This window comes from Dipodomys ordii, unplaced genomic scaffold (genome assembly GCF_000151885.1).
Source record: "Dipodomys ordii isolate 6190 unplaced genomic scaffold, Dord_2.0 Scaffold93, whole genome shotgun sequence".
Classification (NCBI taxonomy): domain Eukaryota; kingdom Metazoa; phylum Chordata; class Mammalia; order Rodentia; family Heteromyidae; genus Dipodomys; species Dipodomys ordii.
Window position 1 is genome coordinate 2229324 of NW_012267309.1, and position 21176 is coordinate 2250499.

A 21176-nucleotide genomic window follows, 5' to 3' on the forward strand; every position below is an offset into this window, starting at 1 on the left:
TGATAAGAGGCGCTCAGCGGTAGCTTCTGTGGCAGCCCAGTCGGGAGGACCCAGCAGGCGCCGTCTGCTGGCACAAGTAGTCACCCGGGCTCATTACGGCATCCGGCCGCTGCGTTGGACACCTCGACAGGGCCACCGACGAGGCTCCGCCCCGGGCTGCGTGCGCACCATTTCCGCGGGAGGCGGGGACAGGCCGTGCGTCACCCCGGCCCCACCCTCCTCCCAGGCCCCTCCCCGGGTGCGGCGGAAAGCGCGCGCTCTGCCTGACTGCACCGCGCAGGTCGGGACACTGTTCTACGTCAAGCAACAGAGCCACAGGTTAAAAAGATGCACCAAACACAGTCCACACATATTAACTCCCGAGTGTTAAAAACACGACTTAACCAAGATCGAGTTTACATGTTCCCAGGGACGCACAGCCTGGAACTTATTAGAGCATTTCTTTTTTGGCTGCATGAAATCTAACTATGGAGCCCAAACTTGGAACCTGAGGAATATGAACAAGATGTTCATATTCACTACACATTACTGTTTCCCTAGAGCTAGAAGAGTGGAATTACGCTGAAAAGGCATACTGCTTCTGAACTTTGATCAAGCCCTTCTGGAGCTATCTCAATTATAATTAAAATTCCCTAGGTTTCTGCTTTTACAAATGAATTTAAAAGCCACACAGTAGTTTATACTAAAAGAATAAAGATTTTTATTAAGCATTGTAAGTTGCATTCAATAGCCTCCAGATACGCCACACCACAATCCATCAACAGTCAATCAGACCCAACAGCAGTTCATTCTTCACAATCCATGAGTTAGGGCAGAACTCCCTTCAACTTACAGTAAGATCCTACTTAGCTCTTGCGGGCAGGGGTGGGGGAATTACACCTCATTTCTGATCACTAATGTGATGAAGAGCATCAGAAGTATATGAAAACGATAAGAAGTGATTCGGATTTCAAAGTACGTTGTTTGGAAACATTAACAAAAACATCAAAATGATAGAAGTATACCTGCTTCTACTAAATTCTTGATGGGAAAGTTCTCAAGAACAAGCAATTTATTTCCTGCTACAGAAGGGGGGGGGTGTTTTTTTTTAAGATCAAAGGGTTTTTTCTTCACAGAATTTCATATTTGCTAATATGAAGGCATAAAACAGCAACAAAGAACAATAATGCATACAGCAGTGAATACACCAGGGTAATGTCGATATTTGAAACGGCTAGATAATTTTTTCAGGGTGGGGAGGGTTGGAATAAATGCAACAGAGGTCAATAATCACAAAATTTTAAGGTTAGAGCAAGATCAGTCAATGACTAAACAGAGTTAACATTTTTATAGGACTATTACTGATTATTAGCATTTTTGTTTTGCAAATGGGCACGTACTGGTAAGAATGGAAGAAAGGACAATAACATGCATAATATTAACTACACACTTTAAAAATTATGAACCATGCAGAAGTTTAGCTCAAGTAGTAGTACTAATGGTCTACATCCGATTCAAAACCACATAGTTCATTGATCACAGATGCATGGTATTAGTCACAAAAAGTTTCAGAACATATTGTGTTGATTTTGAAAGGTCATTTGCATCTTCTATGATTTCAACTTTATCTCCATTGAACTTGCTTGTAAAGTATGTATGATGTACTGTATATTTAAAATCAGCAGAACGGCAATATTACTCTATAATTTTTTAGTTTCGATAGTTGCACTTTTTTAAACACAAAAGAACCACATCAACAGTGATGAAATTTAAGTAAGAAAGAAAAACTGTGGTTGTGCCTTATTTCTTTCATAATCATAAAAATCAAAGCCTTAAACAAAGCTTCATTGTGAAACAGTAATGCAAAATCAAATATAATGGCATACATATGGTGCCAAATGCTAGAAATTATATTTTAAGCTATATATACTTAAAGACTGCCAAAATTTGTTTTTCTTTATAGTTCAAGAAACACAACTATAGGCTTTTGTCATAACCAGTTTAAACTTTATGTGTACTTCATTTTAAGTGCGGGAGTCAAATGCTCTTCATTTTCTTTCTTTTTGTTTTATTGTAGCATTTTGACTACAACTGGTTAAAACTAAAAATGTGTTGTTTAAATCTCTGATATCAAAGAGGGATCTGAATTTCCAAAGTCCTCATTTTTCTCTTACGGAAAGGACAAAATGTACATAACTGCAGGCTCTCTTTCTCTCCAGATATTTCTAAATCCTTACCCTTCCAGCATCCTTCACCCTCTATAAAAAATAAGTTTACTCTTCTTTATTTAAGACAGCTGCCTCCAGAGCAGCCTCCCTGCGGCAGGCGCTGTCTGTACTTAGTGCATTTAAATGAGGATTTGTATTGCACGTTTTAGAGTCATTGTTCAAGGCACTTTCGGGGTGGGGGGCCCTGGTGTCTCCTGCACTCCCATTCAGCTGGGGCACAAGCTTCTCTTCGGCCATCACTCCATTTTCAGCCAGGGATCCATCTGATGACACAGCAGAGGACTTGGATTCCCCGGATTTTGACTTCAGTTCTTTGGCCACTTCTTCTGCTGAAGCAGCATAAGGAGGTCTGCCCTGTTTAAAAGGAAGGACAACCAATAAGGCAGCCTTGGATAAAGAGGTGGGGAGAGAGGATACCGGACTGGCCCTATGACGGGCTGCAGGCTCAAAAGCAGAAAGTGCAAGGCTGGGTCCCTCTGACTGTCTTTCCCTTGAGTGGCCTTCTGTTGGTGAAACTTCTGTCCCAGTCAGTTCCTTCTGTGTTCCCTTCCCTCAACTTCTCTGCTGTTAATGTCCTAAAAATGAGGGAAATCCCATTTCAGGAGTTCTATCTAATGCCACATACAGGACTTAATTTTTTAACCTAACAAATACACTTTGGCAAATCTCTAAAGTTAAGGCTCTCCCATGTACCCTCCAAAATGAACAGGATCACCCGCAGATGCCTGGAGAGGAGTGACCAAATTACATGAGCTACTACATCAGGCCAACAAGCACCACTGGACAACCTCAGAAAGCCCAGTGTACATAGACAGCACATGTGGGTTTGGGAAGGATCTCTGTCCCTCAACATATTTTCTCTGGAAAAAAAATTAGCCTGATCCAGTACATTTCTGGAACAAGATTCTCTAAAATGACAGTAAGACACCTGAGATATAAATTGCTTCTTCTATCAAAGATCAATGTACCTCCACTTTGGCCCACAGCACCCCTGGCACCTACCCATTAGAAGCCATAGCACCAGTTTTCAAGTTATAAAAATCAAAATCTGTAAATGTCTCTTGGGATCAATGACTAGGGCTGAACATGGTTGTCCTAGCCAAAGGAAGGTCATGGTCTAGAGAAGAACAGGATCTTCTAGCTCCTTGGCCCATGCCCTCCCTCAGCACAGGATGACAAGGACCTCCAGCATCTTCCTGTCTGTCCTCCTTTTCTGAAAGCCCTAGCTAGGGTTTGTCTTGCTGAAAAAATAAATGAAAAATCAAAGTCCACTCTCTCCACTAAGAACAGGGAGAAAGAGTATATATACCCTGTGAACCTCATTTAAAAAAAAAAAAAAAAAGCAGGGGCTGGGAAGGTGGCTCAGTGGTAGAGTGCTTGCCTTGCATGCCTCAGGCCCTGGGTTCGATTCCTCAGCACCACATAAGCAAAAAAGAAAAAAGCCGGAAGTGGCGCTGTGGCTCAAGTGTTAGAGTGCTAGCCTTGAGCTGAAGAGCTGAGGGACAGCACCCCGGCCCAGAGTTCAGTCCCCACGACCGGACGCAAAAAAAAAAAAAAAAAAAGCAGACCTCAACTCCTCTTAATTCTCTTTTGGAACCTTGAAACAAATAATGTGCTTTCTTTCATTTTATGGTGCTGGGGATCAAATCCAAGGCCTTATGCATACTAGATGAGTGCTCCACCAATAAGCTAAATCCCCGATCTGACGCAAACTATAACAGTACAGCAGTAGCAAGAAGGAAAAGAAAATGAATACTGAGGATTTGAAGTGTATATCTTCAAAGCTCAGGCTTCTCCCAATTAGACAGTCTATCTGGAGGACTAAACCAACACTTAGCACAGACCACCTCCTGGGCACCTGCTATAAGGATTTGGGAGCAGTCAAGGGCAACCGCTCCATGGGTTGCAGGGTAAGGCACACACAGAGGATGGAGGGTACTGAAGATAGCAGGTTCTCCCCTACTGTTTGTCTACAACCTGTTTCCTTTGCTCTTCTGCCACAAGTAAATGCAGCACCTCAGTAAACAATGTCATTCGCTGAGTATGTGGGTGACCCACACTGCACTAAAGACAAGTGTGGGAAGAAATGAAAGGACAAGGAAAGGAAAAGTCCAGAACTTCTAGGTAAGCAGGCTTCATACCCTTAATAAGAGATGCACATGAGTCTCGGGGCCCATATCAATTATTCTCAAGGTGTGAACAACTAGTCTCACTAGTGTGCAAAAGAAAGGACCATGGGAGGTTTACAAGTGGATAGATTCACACCCCATAGGCCTCAAGGCACCTCAGTAAAATGTGCCCATAAGAAAAGACCAAAAGTAGCTAGGTATATTAGTACACACCTGTGATCCAAGGTCTGGCAGGAAGATCACAAGTCTGAATCCAGCAGAGCACTGCTTATACTACTAGCTACTCAGAAGGCTGAAAGCTAGAGGATCACAATTCAAAAACAGTCTAAACACAAAAGTCTTCAAGACACTATCTCCAACTAATCAGGAGGTCTAGGCCGGAGTTGTGGTTCACGCACCTCCAGCCACTATCACTACTAATAACAACACCACCACACAAAAAAAAAAACCCACAAATTCAAAGTCTAGCCAAAGTAAGTTAGTGGGGACTTGCCTCAAAATTTTTAAAAAGGCTTAGAGGTGGGTGAGGCTTGTAAGCCTAGCTTCTTGGAAAGCAAAGATGAAGAAGACTGTAGTTTGAAGTGAAACTGTGCAGTCTTCAAGACCTCATCTCAATCAATAAGAAAAGGCTGAGCACAGTGGCACATACTAGTCACCTGACCTAAGCAGGAGATTTGAATAGAGGATTCTTGTTAAGGTGAGATAAGACACAAATATGAACATTATTTTTAAAAAATAGGTAAAGCAAACAAAGCAACAACAAAAATAGTTGAGGATCCAGCCCAAGAACATCTGTCTAGATGCTTCTAGCAGCAGAGAAGTAGCGCCACTGGTATGGTGCCAAGGATTTAATATAATGAGAAACAATGAAATGAGTTAAATCCCTAACATCAGGGGGTAGAAACACCAAGAGTTAGGAACTGGTGGCTCACACTTGTAATCCTAGTACTCAGGAGACTGAAATCTGAAGGATTGAGGTTTGAAGCCAGCTGAACAGAAAAGTTTAAAAGATTTTATTTCAAAACAACTAGCAAAAAGCTGAACTGAAGGAGTGGCTCAAATGGTAGAGTGCCAGATGAGTGTAAAGTTCTGAGTTCAAACCCTGGTGTGGAGGCAGAAGACCAAGAATGTCTCCTCTGATCAAAACCAGTGACTGAAATGACACTAGGGCTGAGGGATATGGCTCAAGTGGTAGCACTCCTGCCCACCAAGCGTAAAGGCCTGAGTTCAAATCAAAGTATACCTTCCCCCCCACACCACCAAAAAAAAGAATTCTCAAGTGGTATGCTACAAAACAGAAATGCATAAATCCAAAATGCAAGGCCCTAAGTTCACTGGGAGTGGTGAAGATAATAAACTAAAAGAGCCCCTGTAAATGAGATGGAAAGAAAAATTTTAAGAATTCAAAAGAAAAGCCAAAAATGAGGCCTAAATTAGAAAAAAAACAACAAAACAATAACCACGAAATAGCATAATACCTGAAGGAGAAAATCACAGATTTTAAAAATTAGAAGAAAATGAACATAGGGAATATAAATCAAACTCACTATAAGATACCAGGTCATTCATACTAGGATGGCTAGAATTAAGAAGATGGAAAGTCGTGCTTTGTTGCTTAAAGCTAGCACTCTACCACTTAAGCCACAGCTCTGTATCTCACATTTTGGTGGTTAACTAGAGATATCTCTGCCTCTTGAGTAGCTAGGATTACAGCCATAAGCCACCAGCACCAGCTGAGATGGAAACTTTTTAAGTGTTGACAAGGACACGAAGATAGTGGAACCCTTATAAGCACCTGGTAATGTCAAATAGCACAGACATGATGGAAGACGATTGGACAGTCTCCAAACAGTTCCACAGAATAACCATACAATGAAGCACTTCTATTCCTAGCTGTATGCCTAGAGAACTAAAAAGAAATGCCCCCCCACAAATCTGTAGCTGAATAATCATAGCTATTGTATTTGAAGTAGCCAAGAAATGGAAACAACATGTGTCCATCAGCATATTAATAAATGTGGGATGTATGTTCCCTGGAACATAATTCAGTAATGAAGACGAGCAAAATGCTGCCAGCGGTACTAAAACATGTACATTTATACCAAACCTTGGAACAGGCAAATCCAGAGGCATAACATACATCAACTGTACCAGTTGCTGGGGAGGGAAGGAAGGCTCGGAGAATGAGTGCCAGTGGGTAAAGTGTTTCTTTATGGGATAAGAATATTCTGGAATTAGTACTGCCAATTGCTAGACCTTGAGAATAGACTAAACACTAACTAAATTATTAAAAAAATTGAATGGAAAACAACAAAGACCTAACAGATACCTAACCAAAGAAGATACAGAAATGGCAATTATGTGAGCATATGAAAAGATATTCTACTACCATATGTCATCAGACAAGAACAAATTAAAACACAATACCATTACCCACAAATATGTGGCCAAAACTCAGGATGCTGACACCATTAAATGCTGGTAAGGATGTGGAACAATAGGAAGCCTCACTTACAGATGGTGGGAATGCAAATTGTATAGCCACTATGAAAGACAGTTTGGTGGTTTCCTACAAACTAAACATATTATTGCCATAAAATGCACCAATCTTTTTTTTTTTTTGCCAGTTGTAGGGCCTGAACTCTGGGCCTGGGCTCTGTCCTTCAGCTCTTCAGCTCAAGGCTAGTACTCTATCACCTCACCACTTCTAGCTTTTTCTGCTTATGTGATGCTGAGGAACCAAACCCAGGGCTTCATGCATGCAAGGCAAGCACGCTACCACTGAGCCTCCTTCCCAGCTCAAAATGCAGCAATCTTAAGCCAGGCCTCAGTGGCTCATACCTGTAATCCTACTCAGGAGGCTGAGATCTGAAGATCGAGATTCAAAGCCAGTCCAGGTAGCAAAGTCCTCGTGAGACTCTTATCTCCAATTAACCACTCAAAAACTGGAAGTAGTACTGTGGCTCAAGTAGTAGCCTTGAGTACAAAGAGGCTCAGGAACAGCACCCAGGCCTTGAGTTCAAGCCCTGAAACTGGGAGTAAAAAACGCAACAATCGTGTTCCATAGGATTTACACCCAATATAGTTGAAAACTTATATTAGCACAAAAATTTGTACACAAGTCAGGCACTGGTGGCTCATGCCTGTAATCCTGAGATCTGAGGCTGAGATCTGAGGATTACAGTTCAAAGCCATCCAGGCAAAAAAGTCTGTCAGACTCTTACCCCAACTAACCACCAAAAAAGCCAGAAGTGGATGAACCTGTAGTTCAAGTGGCAGAGTGCTAGTCTTAAGCCAAAGAAGGTCAGACAGTGCCCACGCCCTGAGTTCAAACCTCAGGACAAGAAAAAAAGCAAGAAAGCAAGAAAGGGAGGGAGGGAGGGAGAGGGAAGGAAAGAAGGAGGGAGAGGGAGGGAGAGAAGGAGGGAGGGAGGGAGGGAAGGAAGAAGATAGAAGTAAGGAATTATACACATTTTTTTTTAGGGGTCCGGTCATGGGGCCTGGACTCTGGGCCTGGGCGCTGTCCCTCAGCTCTTCAGCTCAAGGCTAGCGCTCTAACACTTGAGCCACAGTGCCACTTCTGGCTTTTTTCTTTTTGCTTATGTGGTGCTGAGGAATCGAACCCAGGGCCTCATGCATGCAAGGCAAGTGCTCTACCACTGAGCCACCTTCCCAGCCCAACACACATATTTTTTTTTCTGGTTTTCATCTGTGGTGCTAAGAATCAAACTCAGGGTCTTGCATATATGGTAACAAGCATTCAGCCACTGAAAAACAATATAACTTTTTTCAACCGTCCAAGCTAACTATCAAGATATCCTTCAGAATGATAACAGAACAAATTGATATGTCTAAACAAAGGAGTATTATATAGCTACAAGGAAATGAGTTATCCATCTGCAAAAAGAAGTGGAGGAACTTAAAATGCACATTGCAAAGTGTAAGATCCTGATCTGAAAAAACAATATCCTATGTGATTCCAGCTATGTGACATTCTGGAAAAGACAAAGGTTTGGAAAGAGGTAGATCAAGTGTCTGCCAAGAGAGAAAAGGATGAATAGGCAGAAGACAAAGATTTAGGGCAGTGCCCTACTCTGAATGATACTACAAAGGGAGAGACACATGTCAGTATATATTTGTCCAAACCTGCAGAATACACAAAAACAAGAACAAAGTCTAACACAAACCATGGACTTTGGATAATTCTGTTACATAAGTTCATCAACTGTAACAAATTTTTCTCTTTGATGGGAGATATAATAGGGAGATTCGGTGTGAAGGAGGGAGAGAGAAAGAGGAGAAGTAGGACATGGGTATATGCGTCCCCATATCTTCCTCTTGGTCCTGAAAACTATTCTAAAAATTAATGTTTAAGAAAACCAAACATGGGCTGGGAAGGTGGTTCAATGGTAGTGCTTGCTTTGCATGAATGAGGCCCTGGGTTCAATTCCTCAGCACCACATAAGCAGAAAAAGCCAGAAGTGGTGCTGTGGCTCAAGTGGTAGAATGATAGCATTGAGCTGAAGAGCTGAGGGGGGGTCAGAGCCCAGGCCCAGAGTTCAAGCTCCACAACTGAGAGAAACAAACAAACATGTTGAATAAAAACTACATGACTTGTGGGATGTACAGGATAGAAAAATTGGGCAAGAGTGAGGGAAAGGGGTGACATTGTCCAAAAAGAAATGTACTCTTTACTTGACTTACATAACTATAACTGTTTTGTATATAATAATAATAAATTAAAAATTAAGTTGGATGCCGGTGGCTCACATCTGTAATCTTAGCTACTCAGGAATCTGAGATCTGAGGGTCACAGTTCAAAGCCAGAAGTGATGTGGCTCAAGTGGTAGAGAGCTAGAGCACAAAGCTCAGAGAGAGCGCCCAGGCCCTGAGTTCAAAAGGAAAATCAAATCACTGACTGTATAAACAGGAGAATTTTAAGTATGTGAGTTGTATAGCAAAACGAAGAGTCTACCAAACACTGAATGTAGGCAAAGAAAAACTAGAGTGAGGGCAACAGCCATTGAGGGTGAAAACAGCACAGAAAAAGAATAGAACCCAAACACCTGTAATATAAGACATATTTCTCAAAGTGAACTGAGTGCACACATGAGAATATCCTACACTGAGGAGGAGGATCAAGAACAACCAACATCAGGAATGCAAGACAAGGCATTAAACTTTTAAGAAAAAGCACAGAAAAGCTACAATCAACTTGGGCACTTAAGCCAATCTGCAAATGACTATGAAGAGAAAGACATTAGCAATGTCTTTGATAGCAAAGTTTTATGAACAAAAAAATAAAGGAACATAAAATAGGTAAGAAAAAAATGAATGAGTATGTTTCCTGATTAGGAAAATGTTTCACATAGAATGCTGTTCCCAAAGTCCTTCAGAGACCAAAGTGGACATATAAGCCTGGGGGTAGGGGGTGCAGGAGGGGAGATAAAGGGGACTGGGTGCACTGTCCAGATTGATAAGAATACAACTATTGTACACAAATGAAGGGAGAGCAAATGCAAACATTTTCCTTCAACTGTTCTCAGTGAATGACGGTGCAATCAAGAATTCTGCCTCATTGTGGGATATTCTAATTCTAACAAAACTGGAGTTTTATTTTTCCTTTTTGTCAGGTCTGGGGCTTGAACTTGGGGCACTGTACTCAAAGTTAGCTACAACTTCAGCCACAGCTCCACGGCTAGCTTTTTGGTAATTAAATGAAAATACAAATTTCATGGAATTTTCTGCCTGGGCTGGCCTTGAAACTCAATTCTTACATTTTCAGCCCTCTGAATAGCTAGGATTACAGGCATTAACCACTGGCACCTGGCTAAGCCTGAGATTCTTGAGATTCTCAGGATAGAAAATTAGATGTTATAATACAGGGTGAATAAAATTCCTGTCTTTTGATGGAACCAGAAGACTCAACACAAAGAGATGAAGTATTTTACTGGGGAGGGAGGAGAGTATACTTATGTGACTCACACGTAAGTGTGTGAGCTTCTTCTTAGTGTATACTTCCATAAAGAAAGTCTACAAATGGGCTCATCCAGAAGAATGAACACATGACTATAAGACAAAAGAGGTGAAATAAAATCCTAGAAACAATAAGAATACATGAGGATCTTATTTCAAAATAAAACAACTCTGAATGTAGTGTTTGCATTTTTATGTATAAACAAACAAAAAGATCCAGTAGCTGAGATAAATCTGATAGAAATTAATTACCCACTGGGTCCTAGTCTGTGGTGTTGAAATGTCACTTCTGGAAAATGCCAGGAAGCAGCTACCCTGGGTGAGGGATGTCCAGAAACCTAGGCCTTTGTGTCTTACCAGAAAAGAAACCGGAAAGGCTTCCAAATGATGACAATGACTAGGGCTTAAAGGAATTTACATCTGTTGAGTCTTGGACCAGTATATGGTGTTACAAGGCCTGACAGTTACAGAACACAATCATCGCCCTTCAGTCTAGTTCAGAAAGGAGACACAGATAAGGAATGACAGAGCAACACTGTGACACTTGTGGGGACATTACCTGAATCGTTCCCTGGCTTTTATAGCCTCTGCCATAGTACCTTCCACCTCTTCCAAATGTTCTAATCACTGGGGTAGAAATAACTCCCCTTGGACGTCTAGATCAATAAGGGGAAAAAAAAGAGCAAATAGACATGAATCTCTCAAAGACCACATTTAAAAAACACTATCAAATAGATACTATGGGGACTAGTCTGCTGTATGAGGCACTGAGTTTATTTATGGTCATACTAAAAATTTATTCAAAGGAATCAATATTTTTCTGCTTCAAGCCCATTTTTAAAAATTAATTAATTTATTTATTTATTACTAGCTAGCTAGCTAGTCCTGGGGCTTGAAATGTGGGCCTGGGCACTGTCCCTGGGCTCCTTTGGCTCAAAAGGCTAGCGCCCTACCACCATTTGAGCCACAACACCATTTCCAGCTTTTTCAGTGATTAACTGGAGATGAAGTCTCATGATTCTCTGCCTGGGCTGGCTTTGAATGGCAATCCTCAGAGACCAGCATCCTTAGTAGCTAGAATTACAGGTGTGAGCCACCAGCATCTGGCCCACATTTTTGTGTGTGTGTGCTGGTACTAGGATTTGGAACTATCACTAAGCTTTCTTGCTCATGCCTGAGACTCTAGAAATTGAGCCAACACTTGCAGTCCAGCATTTATTTTTGGTTAGAGACAAGTTTCACAGACTTTTGTACCAGTGTTGGCTTTGAACAGGGATCCTTCTAGTCTCAGCCTCCTGAATAGCTAGGATCACAGGCGTGAGCCAATAGCATTCAGTTGAAACTATTTGATTTGAAAAATACTTTAAAACAACTTTTAAAAGAGAACTCGTATATTGAACACATAGCTAAATATTTAATAATAGTTGATTATATAATGTTATATAAAAATAAGATTCTGTGCAACTATTAAGAATGATGAAAGAAGACTGCACCTAATGATATAAAAACAAATCTAAGATCTTTTTAGCATTTATGTTAGATTCATTTTTCCAGTCTGGAGCTTACCCTCTTGCTGGTCCTCCCACGGAGACTACTTGCAGTGGAAAGGGCCCCCGGCCTCCACGGCCCCGCCTGCTCCCAGCCCAGTGGCCAACCACAGTGCCAGCTATTTCTAGTTTCCCTCCCTGAGAAGGTATAGGTTGTACTCCTGCACACACATACACACACAGAGACAAAAGAAAGCAATACATGAGAAAACAACTTTTTTTTAAAAAAAATGGTAGGCGGTATGGCCTGAACTCAGGGCCTATGTGCTGTCCCTGAACATATTTTTGCTCAAGGCTAGTGCTCTACCACTTTGAGTCACAGAACCACTTCCTGTTTTCTGGTGGTTAAGTGGAGATAGGGTCTGGTCTCATGGACTTTCTTGCACAGGCTGGCCTTTAACTGTGATTCTCAGATAGATCTTAGCTTCCTGAGTAGCTAGGATTACAGGCATGGGCCACCAGCGCCAGGCTGAGGAAACAAAATATTTACAACATAGCTTGAGTGGCACAGACAAATAGGCAAAAAACTTTTCAGTATTGGTTTCCATAATCAATAAAGCATTATAGAAACTAATATAGTTGTTTGGATCATCTTTTCCCTCTCTTTCTCAATTAAACTCAAGGTCTTTTGGATGCCAGGCAAAACATCTATGACTGAACTGTTATTAATAGCCCATGTTTTATTTGAGACAAGGTCTCACTGTGTACCCCAGACTGGCCTTAAACTTCCTGCTTCTGCCTCCTCGGTGCTGGATTGCAGGCATGAACCACCATGTTCAGCTCAATAACTCTTATTTTGTTTAATTAAGATTTCTTTAAACAGAATCTAAATTGTATTCACCAATCTCTACTAATTTTTGATAATTGTTTGCATATTCTAAAATTTTCTTATCTAAGAAAATTCTTAAATCATTAACCAATAGCAAAACAGAGCCTCTAGCATCTTGTGCTCTGGCAGGGAAATACATTATCATGAGCTCTACACAATTCTGAAGCAACTATGTCAGAACTGGCCACCAAGAATCTAGAATGGGCCTTATGTTTTCTAACCGTCATGTGAACAAGTACAAAGAAAGAGGAAAAATGTTTTAATAATATATCTTACTTTGCCCAATAATATCATCTCAACATATGATGAAGATAAAAAACTAACAAGTTGAGCTGGGTGCTGGTGGCTCATGACTATAATCCTATTTACTCAGAAGGCTGAGATCAGAGGATCACAGTCTAAAGCTAGCTCAGACAGGACCATCTGTAAGACTCTTATCTTCAATTAAGTGTCTCTAGTGGCAGAACACTAGCCTTGAGCAAAAAAGCTCAGGGACAATACCTGGGCCCTGAGTTCAAGTCCTATGACTAACCAAAACAGCCAACCAAACAACAACAACAACAAAAAAAACCCTAACAAGCTACTTTAATTTTTTCCATGTATATACTACTGGCCATGATGGAAGTTATTTCATGTACATGTGGCTAGTGGTAGCCACTCGGGACAGCACAGGTGGGAGATTCAAACACCATAGTAGTAAAGTTGGGAAGCAAGTTCCTTGTATCCTCCCCTCTCTCTGCTAATCCCCAACTACAGACCAGTAGTAGCACCCTGGCATGACAAGGAGCTGAATCACATCAAAAAAATGAGGGCTAGTCGGTGCCGGTGGCTCATGCCCATAATCCTAGCTACTCAGGAGCCTGAGATCTGAGGATCAAGGTTCAAAGCCAGCCTGGGCAGAAAAGTCTGTAAGACTCTTATATCCAATAAACCACTCAGTAAACCAGAAGTGGCTCTGTGGCTCAAGTAGTAGAGTGCTTGCCTTGAGCTGAGGAGCTGAGAAACAGTGCCCAGGCCCAGAGCTCAAGCCCCACAATAGACAAAAAAAAAAAGAAAAGAAAAGAAAATGAAGGCTGTTCTACAGGACCAGCCCCAGGGCGGAAAAGTCCTAGAGGCTGCAGATGGGCCTTCTGTGGCTACAGATAGGCTAAGCCATTACTCTAGATGTGTTAGAACAGACCTGCAATGCAATTGATAAGCCAGCAGCTCAGCCTGTGAGCATGAAGTGCTGATCAAGTGACCCAAACATGAGATGGGTTTGTTCTAGGAGAACACACAGTGGCCTACCCTGAAAAGAGAGACAGCTATGGCCAAGTCACTGCAGAGACCTGCAGGCAGAGGGCCAGTCAGGGACCCATGAGAAGGGGCACTGTGGTGGAGAAGGTGGCTCTCAAGGACAGTCAAGGAAGACAGGCACCAGCCACTGGAGCAGAAGAGGTACTGGCAGGCAGAAGCTCTGGAAAGGGTGTGGGTATAATTACCGCCCTGGGACTTGCTAGTCCTGCTGCTGTCACTGCCTGAGAAGGCTCCGCAGTGTCCTGATGCTGCTGCCACCCGGAAGGCACGGTAAGGGCCTGTTGCTACTGTTTCCCCATAGGGGCCTCCAAAGCCACAGACTCCTGTAGGATTTAAGGTAGAAAGAGACAGGGGAGAAACATGAGGAATGTGGCTTAGGGCCCCTTAAGGGTATGAGACAAAGCAAAGCATCCCCATCTCCTCAGCTGCTGGAGAGAGAGGGGTCTCCTAGACCCTCCCACCCCCTCATCATCATGCATCTCCAGAGGCCAGTACTGCTGGCCACCCTTCATTAGCAGTCATTCAATAGGACCATGGGTACCCTGTGACATCAGTACTGGAAAATGGATCTGACTCAAATGGATTTAATTTCTTGCCCAGGAGGAAGAAAAAAATCTTAAAAAATATGAACACTGTAGCCAGCTGTTGACAGACTTTAGCATTCAGTCTTTGCATCAGAGCTTATGGCTCCCTTTCTCTTTCAGATCATCTCTGGAATCCAGCTCTTTCCTCCCTAATTTGGAGGATTACTACTGTCAACTGTCTACGACCCACAAATAACAGTCTTAGCAAAGTAAGCTATGGCTACACGAGAAGGATCACCCTTTCTATCCCAGCCTGAGTAAGTTGACAAATAGCTTACCTGCAAAGCCCCTACCCCTGCCCTGTGCGGGTGGGATGGGCCCAAAGTGCCGTGGGTACATAGATGTGGGATAGAAAGGCAGAGCAGGAGGTGGTGGGAAGGGGAGCGGGTGATTCTGCCGAGAGAAGTTGAGCCCCTCCAGGACACTCTGCCGCATCTTTTCCACCTTGGCAGCCTGCTCAGCCTGGAAGTCAAGAACCATGTAGGTAAAAATGTCACTCACAGTAATGTAACTACAGTTGAATGAGCACTAACAAACTAAGATCTATTGACTATTGTTTATTGACTATCTATCTGCACATGTGTCTACTTGTCTACTTGCTGATATTCACTTCTTGCAATCCAAGCAGAGATCAGATGAATAACATTAGCCTGGCTTGTTTTAACTCATACTAGAAATAAGAATACACACAGACATACACACTGTGCTTTAATGCTTTTGTTGTTTTTGCTTTCTATGTGTCAGACAAGCTTCCAATGGCATAAGTTGACAGTGGGGTTGGCAATAAGTTCAACAAATCACATATACTAAGTGAGTTGCCTGTAAGTAGAACCCCATAAAGAACAAAATGTGAGAATACACAAGCAGAAACTTGCAAGCACCAAACCCTGAATTTTCTCAGGAACAATGGTTAAGATTCACTAACTCAGTATTCAAAGTGAAGTCAGAACCTAGCTGTCACAAATAATAAGAACCAATGGTCTCCCAAGAAGTGGCTCAGTGGGAGTCCTGAGGTGATATTTGGTAACACAGGGCTGGGTCTTCTCTTGTATGTTTCATGACAAATACACTATAAAAGACAAAAGATTTAACTATAGTTAGAGATGGCCACCCTGACTCTCCAACATACCTGACCATCACAGAGGTCGATGAGTGGGGTCTTTTCCCGGCTGGCTTTGAGGAGTTTAGACTGGAAGAGCTTCCCATCAAAATACATCCAAGGACAACAATGTTCCCAGGGGATGGGCTGTCCGCATGCGTCGTTGGCAAACAATGCCATGTCTACTCCACTCATGAACAGGGCTGACAGCTGAATTCCTCGGGGGTCTAGGTTCTCAATCTTTAAATTGAAAAGAGTAATTTCTATGGCAGAAGAGTACTACAGTACCTAACTCTCCCAATAGTCCCAGTCAAATTCCCCACAGGTAAAGAGCACAAAACCTCGACGTAAGCATGACTAAGTATCACTTGAGCCTCACCTAGACCTGCTCTTACTGACTTAGGTTATTTTTGACACATTTAAGTTTAAGAGCATGTTTTATGAACATACTGAAATATTCCAGTTTGCATTCATAAATTATTACACAGTATGGGTAATACTGTGTTATGGCTGAATGTCACCCAGGGTATCCTCAGAAGCCCAGAGCTCCACAATCACTTCATGAAATAATACTTCACATTTCAGATCTGAACACAGGCTCTGACTGACAAAAAGGGTGGTCAAAAAGGAATACTCTAAGATGCTAAACTTTTCAAGCAGTTTTTTTTTTGGTTGGTCGTGGGGCTTGAACTCTGGGCTTGAACGCTGTCCCTCAGCTCTTCAGCTCAAGGCAAGAGCTCTACCACTTGAGCCACAGTGCTACTTCCAGTTTTCTGGTAGTTAACAAAGAGTCTCATGGACTTTCCTGCCCAGGTTGGCTTTGAACCGCAATCCTCAGATCTCAGCCTCTTGAGTAGCTAGGGTTACAGGCATGAGCCACCGGCACCTGGCTCAGGCAGTTATTTTTTAAATAACTGTGTATAATTCATTCTGAATAAATTTATACTATTATATGTATACATATATAGAGATAGATGTCCCATATAGCCACTTGTTAATCAAATTATCTTAGTATTTTAGGAGAAATAGACAGCTTGCAAACCAACAATGCAACACTAGATACTATGTTTCAGCTGAGCACAACACTGAAATCTGCTGAAAACTGGTGTCTGCTGTGCCCATGTGATGGCAGAGTTAAGATACCTAACACCAGTACAGTCAACTTTTGATCATCTGTGTGTGAAGGACCCAGTTTGTGGATTATCCAAGACAGTTTTAATTCTGCTCTAGTTTCTGTCTCCCCACTTCTGTGGCTTATCAAGAATGCAGTCTTTGGGCAACATCAGTCCAAACAATTCTTCGCCATAATAGCACTACAATAGATTTGCATGAAAGACAAAACCAGATCATTCTGATATCAAATCCTAATAAGTTTGTTATTATTTGCTATTTCATGTCACTCATACCAACATTTCACATGATTGGTTAATACTATTTCATAACCTTGCCTAAGTGTGTGTGTGTGTGTGTGTGTGTGTGTGCATATGAGTATATGTATATACATGTATGCTCCAGTACTGGGGCTTGAATTCAGGGCTTGACCACTGCCGCCGTCCCTTAGCTGTTTTGCTAACGGTTGATACTCTACCACTTAAGCCATAGCTCTACTTCTGGCTTTTTGCTGGTTATCTGGAGATGAGCTTCTCACAGGCTTTCCTGCCTGAGCTGTCAATTCTTAGATCTCAGATTCCTAAGTAGCTGGATTACAGGTATGAACCATTGGCACCTGGCTCTTTTCTAAAGTTTTAAATCAGTGTAATAAAACTTTCAAAACCTGAAAGAGTACTAACTCAGAGATTTACAAATATTTTTTCTCTACACCTCCTGATCCTAGTGTGTATCACTGTTTCTACATTCCCCCTATAAGTGTTGGGAAGCAGGAGAAGCTGGCCGGATGGAATTACATGCACTCTCACATTTATGTGCAATGTGGAAAAAGAGGGAACTGAAGCAAAAGGGATAAAAACACAACTGGTTTCATTAGACTTTAGTCTCATTTATTTAGCCCTATCTGTGAGCTACAGAAAGGAAGGAGACTCCTCACAGCAGAAAGAGAAAACTAGCTATTAATGAGTGTCAAGCGAAGGTAGAGCCCATGAGTAAACACGATCAAGCCCAGGAGACAGGTCTCCTGATCCCTCACTCTAAAGATAGTGACCATAAATTCTTTCTAGTCAGGTGAGTATCCACTGATTCCAGCCCAGCACCTCTGTACTCTATTGCTAGAGAACTTGGGTCAAGGATTAGGGGGAGAAAAGTGATGAAGTTAATGGTCCTCTGCTTCTATGCAAACGTTCTGCATACATGTCATCCCTCCTGTCTATGGATGCACATGCAACAGCCTGTGCAAGGTTCTTGGTCGCAAGCTGCTGCTGGTCATGTCCAGAAACAAAGCCCTACTAACTAGCTGCTGTACACATGCTGAGTTTAAGATAGCTAAGCAGATGGGCACAGCACAGAACCACTGTAGTTAGAACTATTCATCTCTGCATTTGCTGAAGCAGGAATAAAAAAATACACTGCATACAAACTCCCCACTGGTTGAAGGGCTGGATTTTTTATGGATCTTAAAAATGATGTTTATGGTTTTGAGGTAATTAGTAATTTCAGTAATGACAACTTTCATTAATCGAACAGCTTAAAAAAAAGCTACATAACAATTTCCATCATTGTATAGATTTCTTCCTTTTGTTTTCACTTTTGGTATAGCAAAATCTGGCATTGATTCTAGATCTTCTACCTCAGCCTCCTAAGTAGTGGAGATTAAGGCAAGCATCATCATGCTCAGCAGAAAAATTGTAAAACCTTATAATGAATTATTTTTCTTTCCTTACACGCTAATTATACAAGAAATAGTACAACAGTATATAACATTTATGAGGAACTTAATAAAAAATGATTTTGTATATGCATTATCTCACTGCCAGCTCTCAATAACCCTAGGACACAGGTATTTCTGATAGTACTCTACTGTACAGACCACCACAGAACTCAAGGTATCAGATATTCACATTCTAATTTTATTCTCTTATGCCAAGAGATAAATATTCAACATTAATTGAAATTCCTCTAGTAGAGAAACAAATATTTTGATTTTATAGGAAATATGTGTGTGTGTGTGTGTGTGTGTGTGTGTGTGTGTGTGTACTTTTTTCTGCCTAATTAGTTTATGAACAATTTCAGTGAAGTGACTTTGTCCAACTTCTAATTACTGGGCAATAGACTCTTACTTTAATTTGTCATATTTACCTATATTCAAAATAATTCTTACAGGTATCACAGACATGTTGCACGTCCCTAATACTGTCTTTAAAGCTCTTCATTTTCCATCTTTTATATTCTGCACTTGGCATGTGAAACTGTTAAAAGAATTTAAAGCAATTATAGGGATGTCAAGAGCAAGGGAGAAGAAACTGTACACATATCATAATTGTACAAAGTTCCTTCTCCTCGTCCTTCACCCACCCTCCTTGAAACCCAAGCTCAGCACTAATTTTACCTTAATGATTACATTCAAAGTGTAACTTAGAAAAACAGCTTTGAAAATATAACAGGAAAAAAATGAGGATTATCAATCACCGTCACAGATATTAAGGAATCACACAGAACACGCTCAATTACTCATGGACATGGTAGACGAAGAAAGCATGGATGAAATGAAATTCTTGAAAATTCATTTTAGCTAATGGTTGCAATGCTTTTTCCCATTGAACCTCCCATCAGAAAAGCTAACAAGAGTCCAAACTATAAGAAGTGGGTCTTTTTCTTCCTCTTTTGCTCCCTGATGGCAAAGCATGAGCTGGGCAGTGAAGGGGAGAAGAGCGATAAGGTCTGGGCAATCCACAAACCGGTAAGGGTCCCAGCACAGCAGCAGCAACAGTCAAGAGGTGACTGTATCTTTAACAGTAAAGTGGCATTTTACAGACAGGCACTGCTATTGCTTTTGGTATGTCAAAAACATTTAATGGTTAAATGAAAAAGCATTAAAAGCAATTTAGTTTTCTATCACTGAATTTTGGAACCCTCAGCTCTGCATATGAATTTTGGTAACAAATAAGGATTATTCTTATCATTTCTCAATGTGATAACTAAGAGAATCTTTAATCTTAAAAAAAAAAACAACAACAACAAAAAACAACCACCAAAAACTGCCTTACCCTCAGCAAATGTTACTTTTCTCATAGCTCTCTTGAAATACGCACTAATCCTGACAATGAAGCTCTCATGGTGTGGGCTGTGCTTGTGAAGGGGACCATCGACCTCCACACAAGAAGACCCAGGGCGGCGATGAGTGAGACAGAAGGAAACTGTATATGGAATGTGTCTTTCTGATATATCTCTAGAAACACCTCGCCTTAGATGAAGAATCAGTAGAAAACCATGAAAGTACTAAGACCTCAAAAGAACCAAAATGAAAGCTTCTTTCAAAAGTTATATTCTGTGTGTGGATCCGAAAATGAAAAGGATATGGGAGATAAGATGAACTTTGGTTAAAGTAACTTGATGGTGAATAAGGCTTGGTGGGCATACCTGATCCCTGGCGGTCTGATTTTCAGAACTGGGATGTCAATACTGAAGGAATAATCTACACAAGAGAAACAGGAGTAGAGGTAGAGGGTGGCACCACACTCTAGGGCAGTGTTTCCACCCCCTGAAGCACAGCCTGCGGCGAGGACGGTGGTGACGGGCACCCAGGAGGACCTGACTGGGCCCGCCACACTGCCTGACACCGAAAACAAAAGCGTTAAAGACAATAACAATTTCTGCCTGACAAATAGAAAAGCTTGATCCATAAAGAACACCATTTGAGGGGAATTCTGCTACATTTGGGTTTTGCACTTAGCTTATTTCAAAGTCATCAAAAGCCTCAGGTGAGTGCCACTCAACACCAAATTAGAAAATTTAACACAGTGATTTAGGGAAAACCAGAAATTTATTGAGCATCACCTGTCAAATACTAAAAATCTATAAAGCAAGTTTAAAATCCCTCTGCATGAAAAGATGCGTTCATAAAGAACAGCAAAAAGATCTAAAAGTGAAGGTAATTTTGTCAAAAGAGATTAACTGATTGCAAATCAAACTTTATAAAATAAATAAATAAATAAATATGTAATTGATGGTAAAGAAAAAAAACCCTGATATTAAAAAGAAAAGGCAGATCTATGATTTAGCTAACTTTGAAAAGTCTTGAACTAACATTTAATATAGAAATTAGAAAGCAATTATAATTATGTGAACATATCAACTAATAAAGGTATACTGAAAGGATATATTCACTAAAAATTGGGTGACAACTTACAGAACACAAAAATTGTCAAAACAAAGAACAAAAGAAACCACTAGAAGGCAAAATTAAAAGGAATATGATGATAAATGCTGACTCAAACGGTGTTGGGATGATAGTGTAACATCGTTCTTCAAGTGTTTTTTTTTCTTTATAAAGGGATTTTACAATATTTGAAGGACAAAGAATATTTTTTAAAGAAAACTAAAGTTGTAGCTAGGAACA

At 41.2% G+C, this 21176-nt stretch overlaps 1 protein-coding gene across 2 annotated transcripts in view; it reads right to left on the bottom strand.

Moving 5' to 3' along the window:
- Window positions 1-676: 676 nt before the first annotated feature.
- The window catches only part of LOC105993217 (constitutive coactivator of PPAR-gamma-like protein 1), a 109146-nt gene continuing 88646 nt past the window's right edge, over window positions 677-21176 (bottom strand). Inside the window, exons 13-18 of one of the 2 annotated variants that reach the window (XM_013026402.1) lie at window positions 15698-15907; window positions 14847-15030; window positions 14170-14307; window positions 11879-12020; window positions 10872-10968; window positions 677-2561 (exon numbers count right to left, since the gene is read on the bottom strand). In XM_013026402.1, the coding sequence (XP_012881856.1) occupies window positions 2253-2561; window positions 10872-10968; window positions 11879-12020; window positions 14170-14307; window positions 14847-15030; window positions 15698-15907 (1080 nt within the window). In that variant the 3' untranslated portion in view covers window positions 677-2252. Of the gene's footprint in view, window positions 2562-10871; window positions 10969-11878; window positions 12021-14169; window positions 14308-14846; window positions 15031-15697; window positions 15908-20053; window positions 20253-21176 lie in introns of those variants that run through there. The other variant, XM_013026403.1, reaches the window with a different exon arrangement.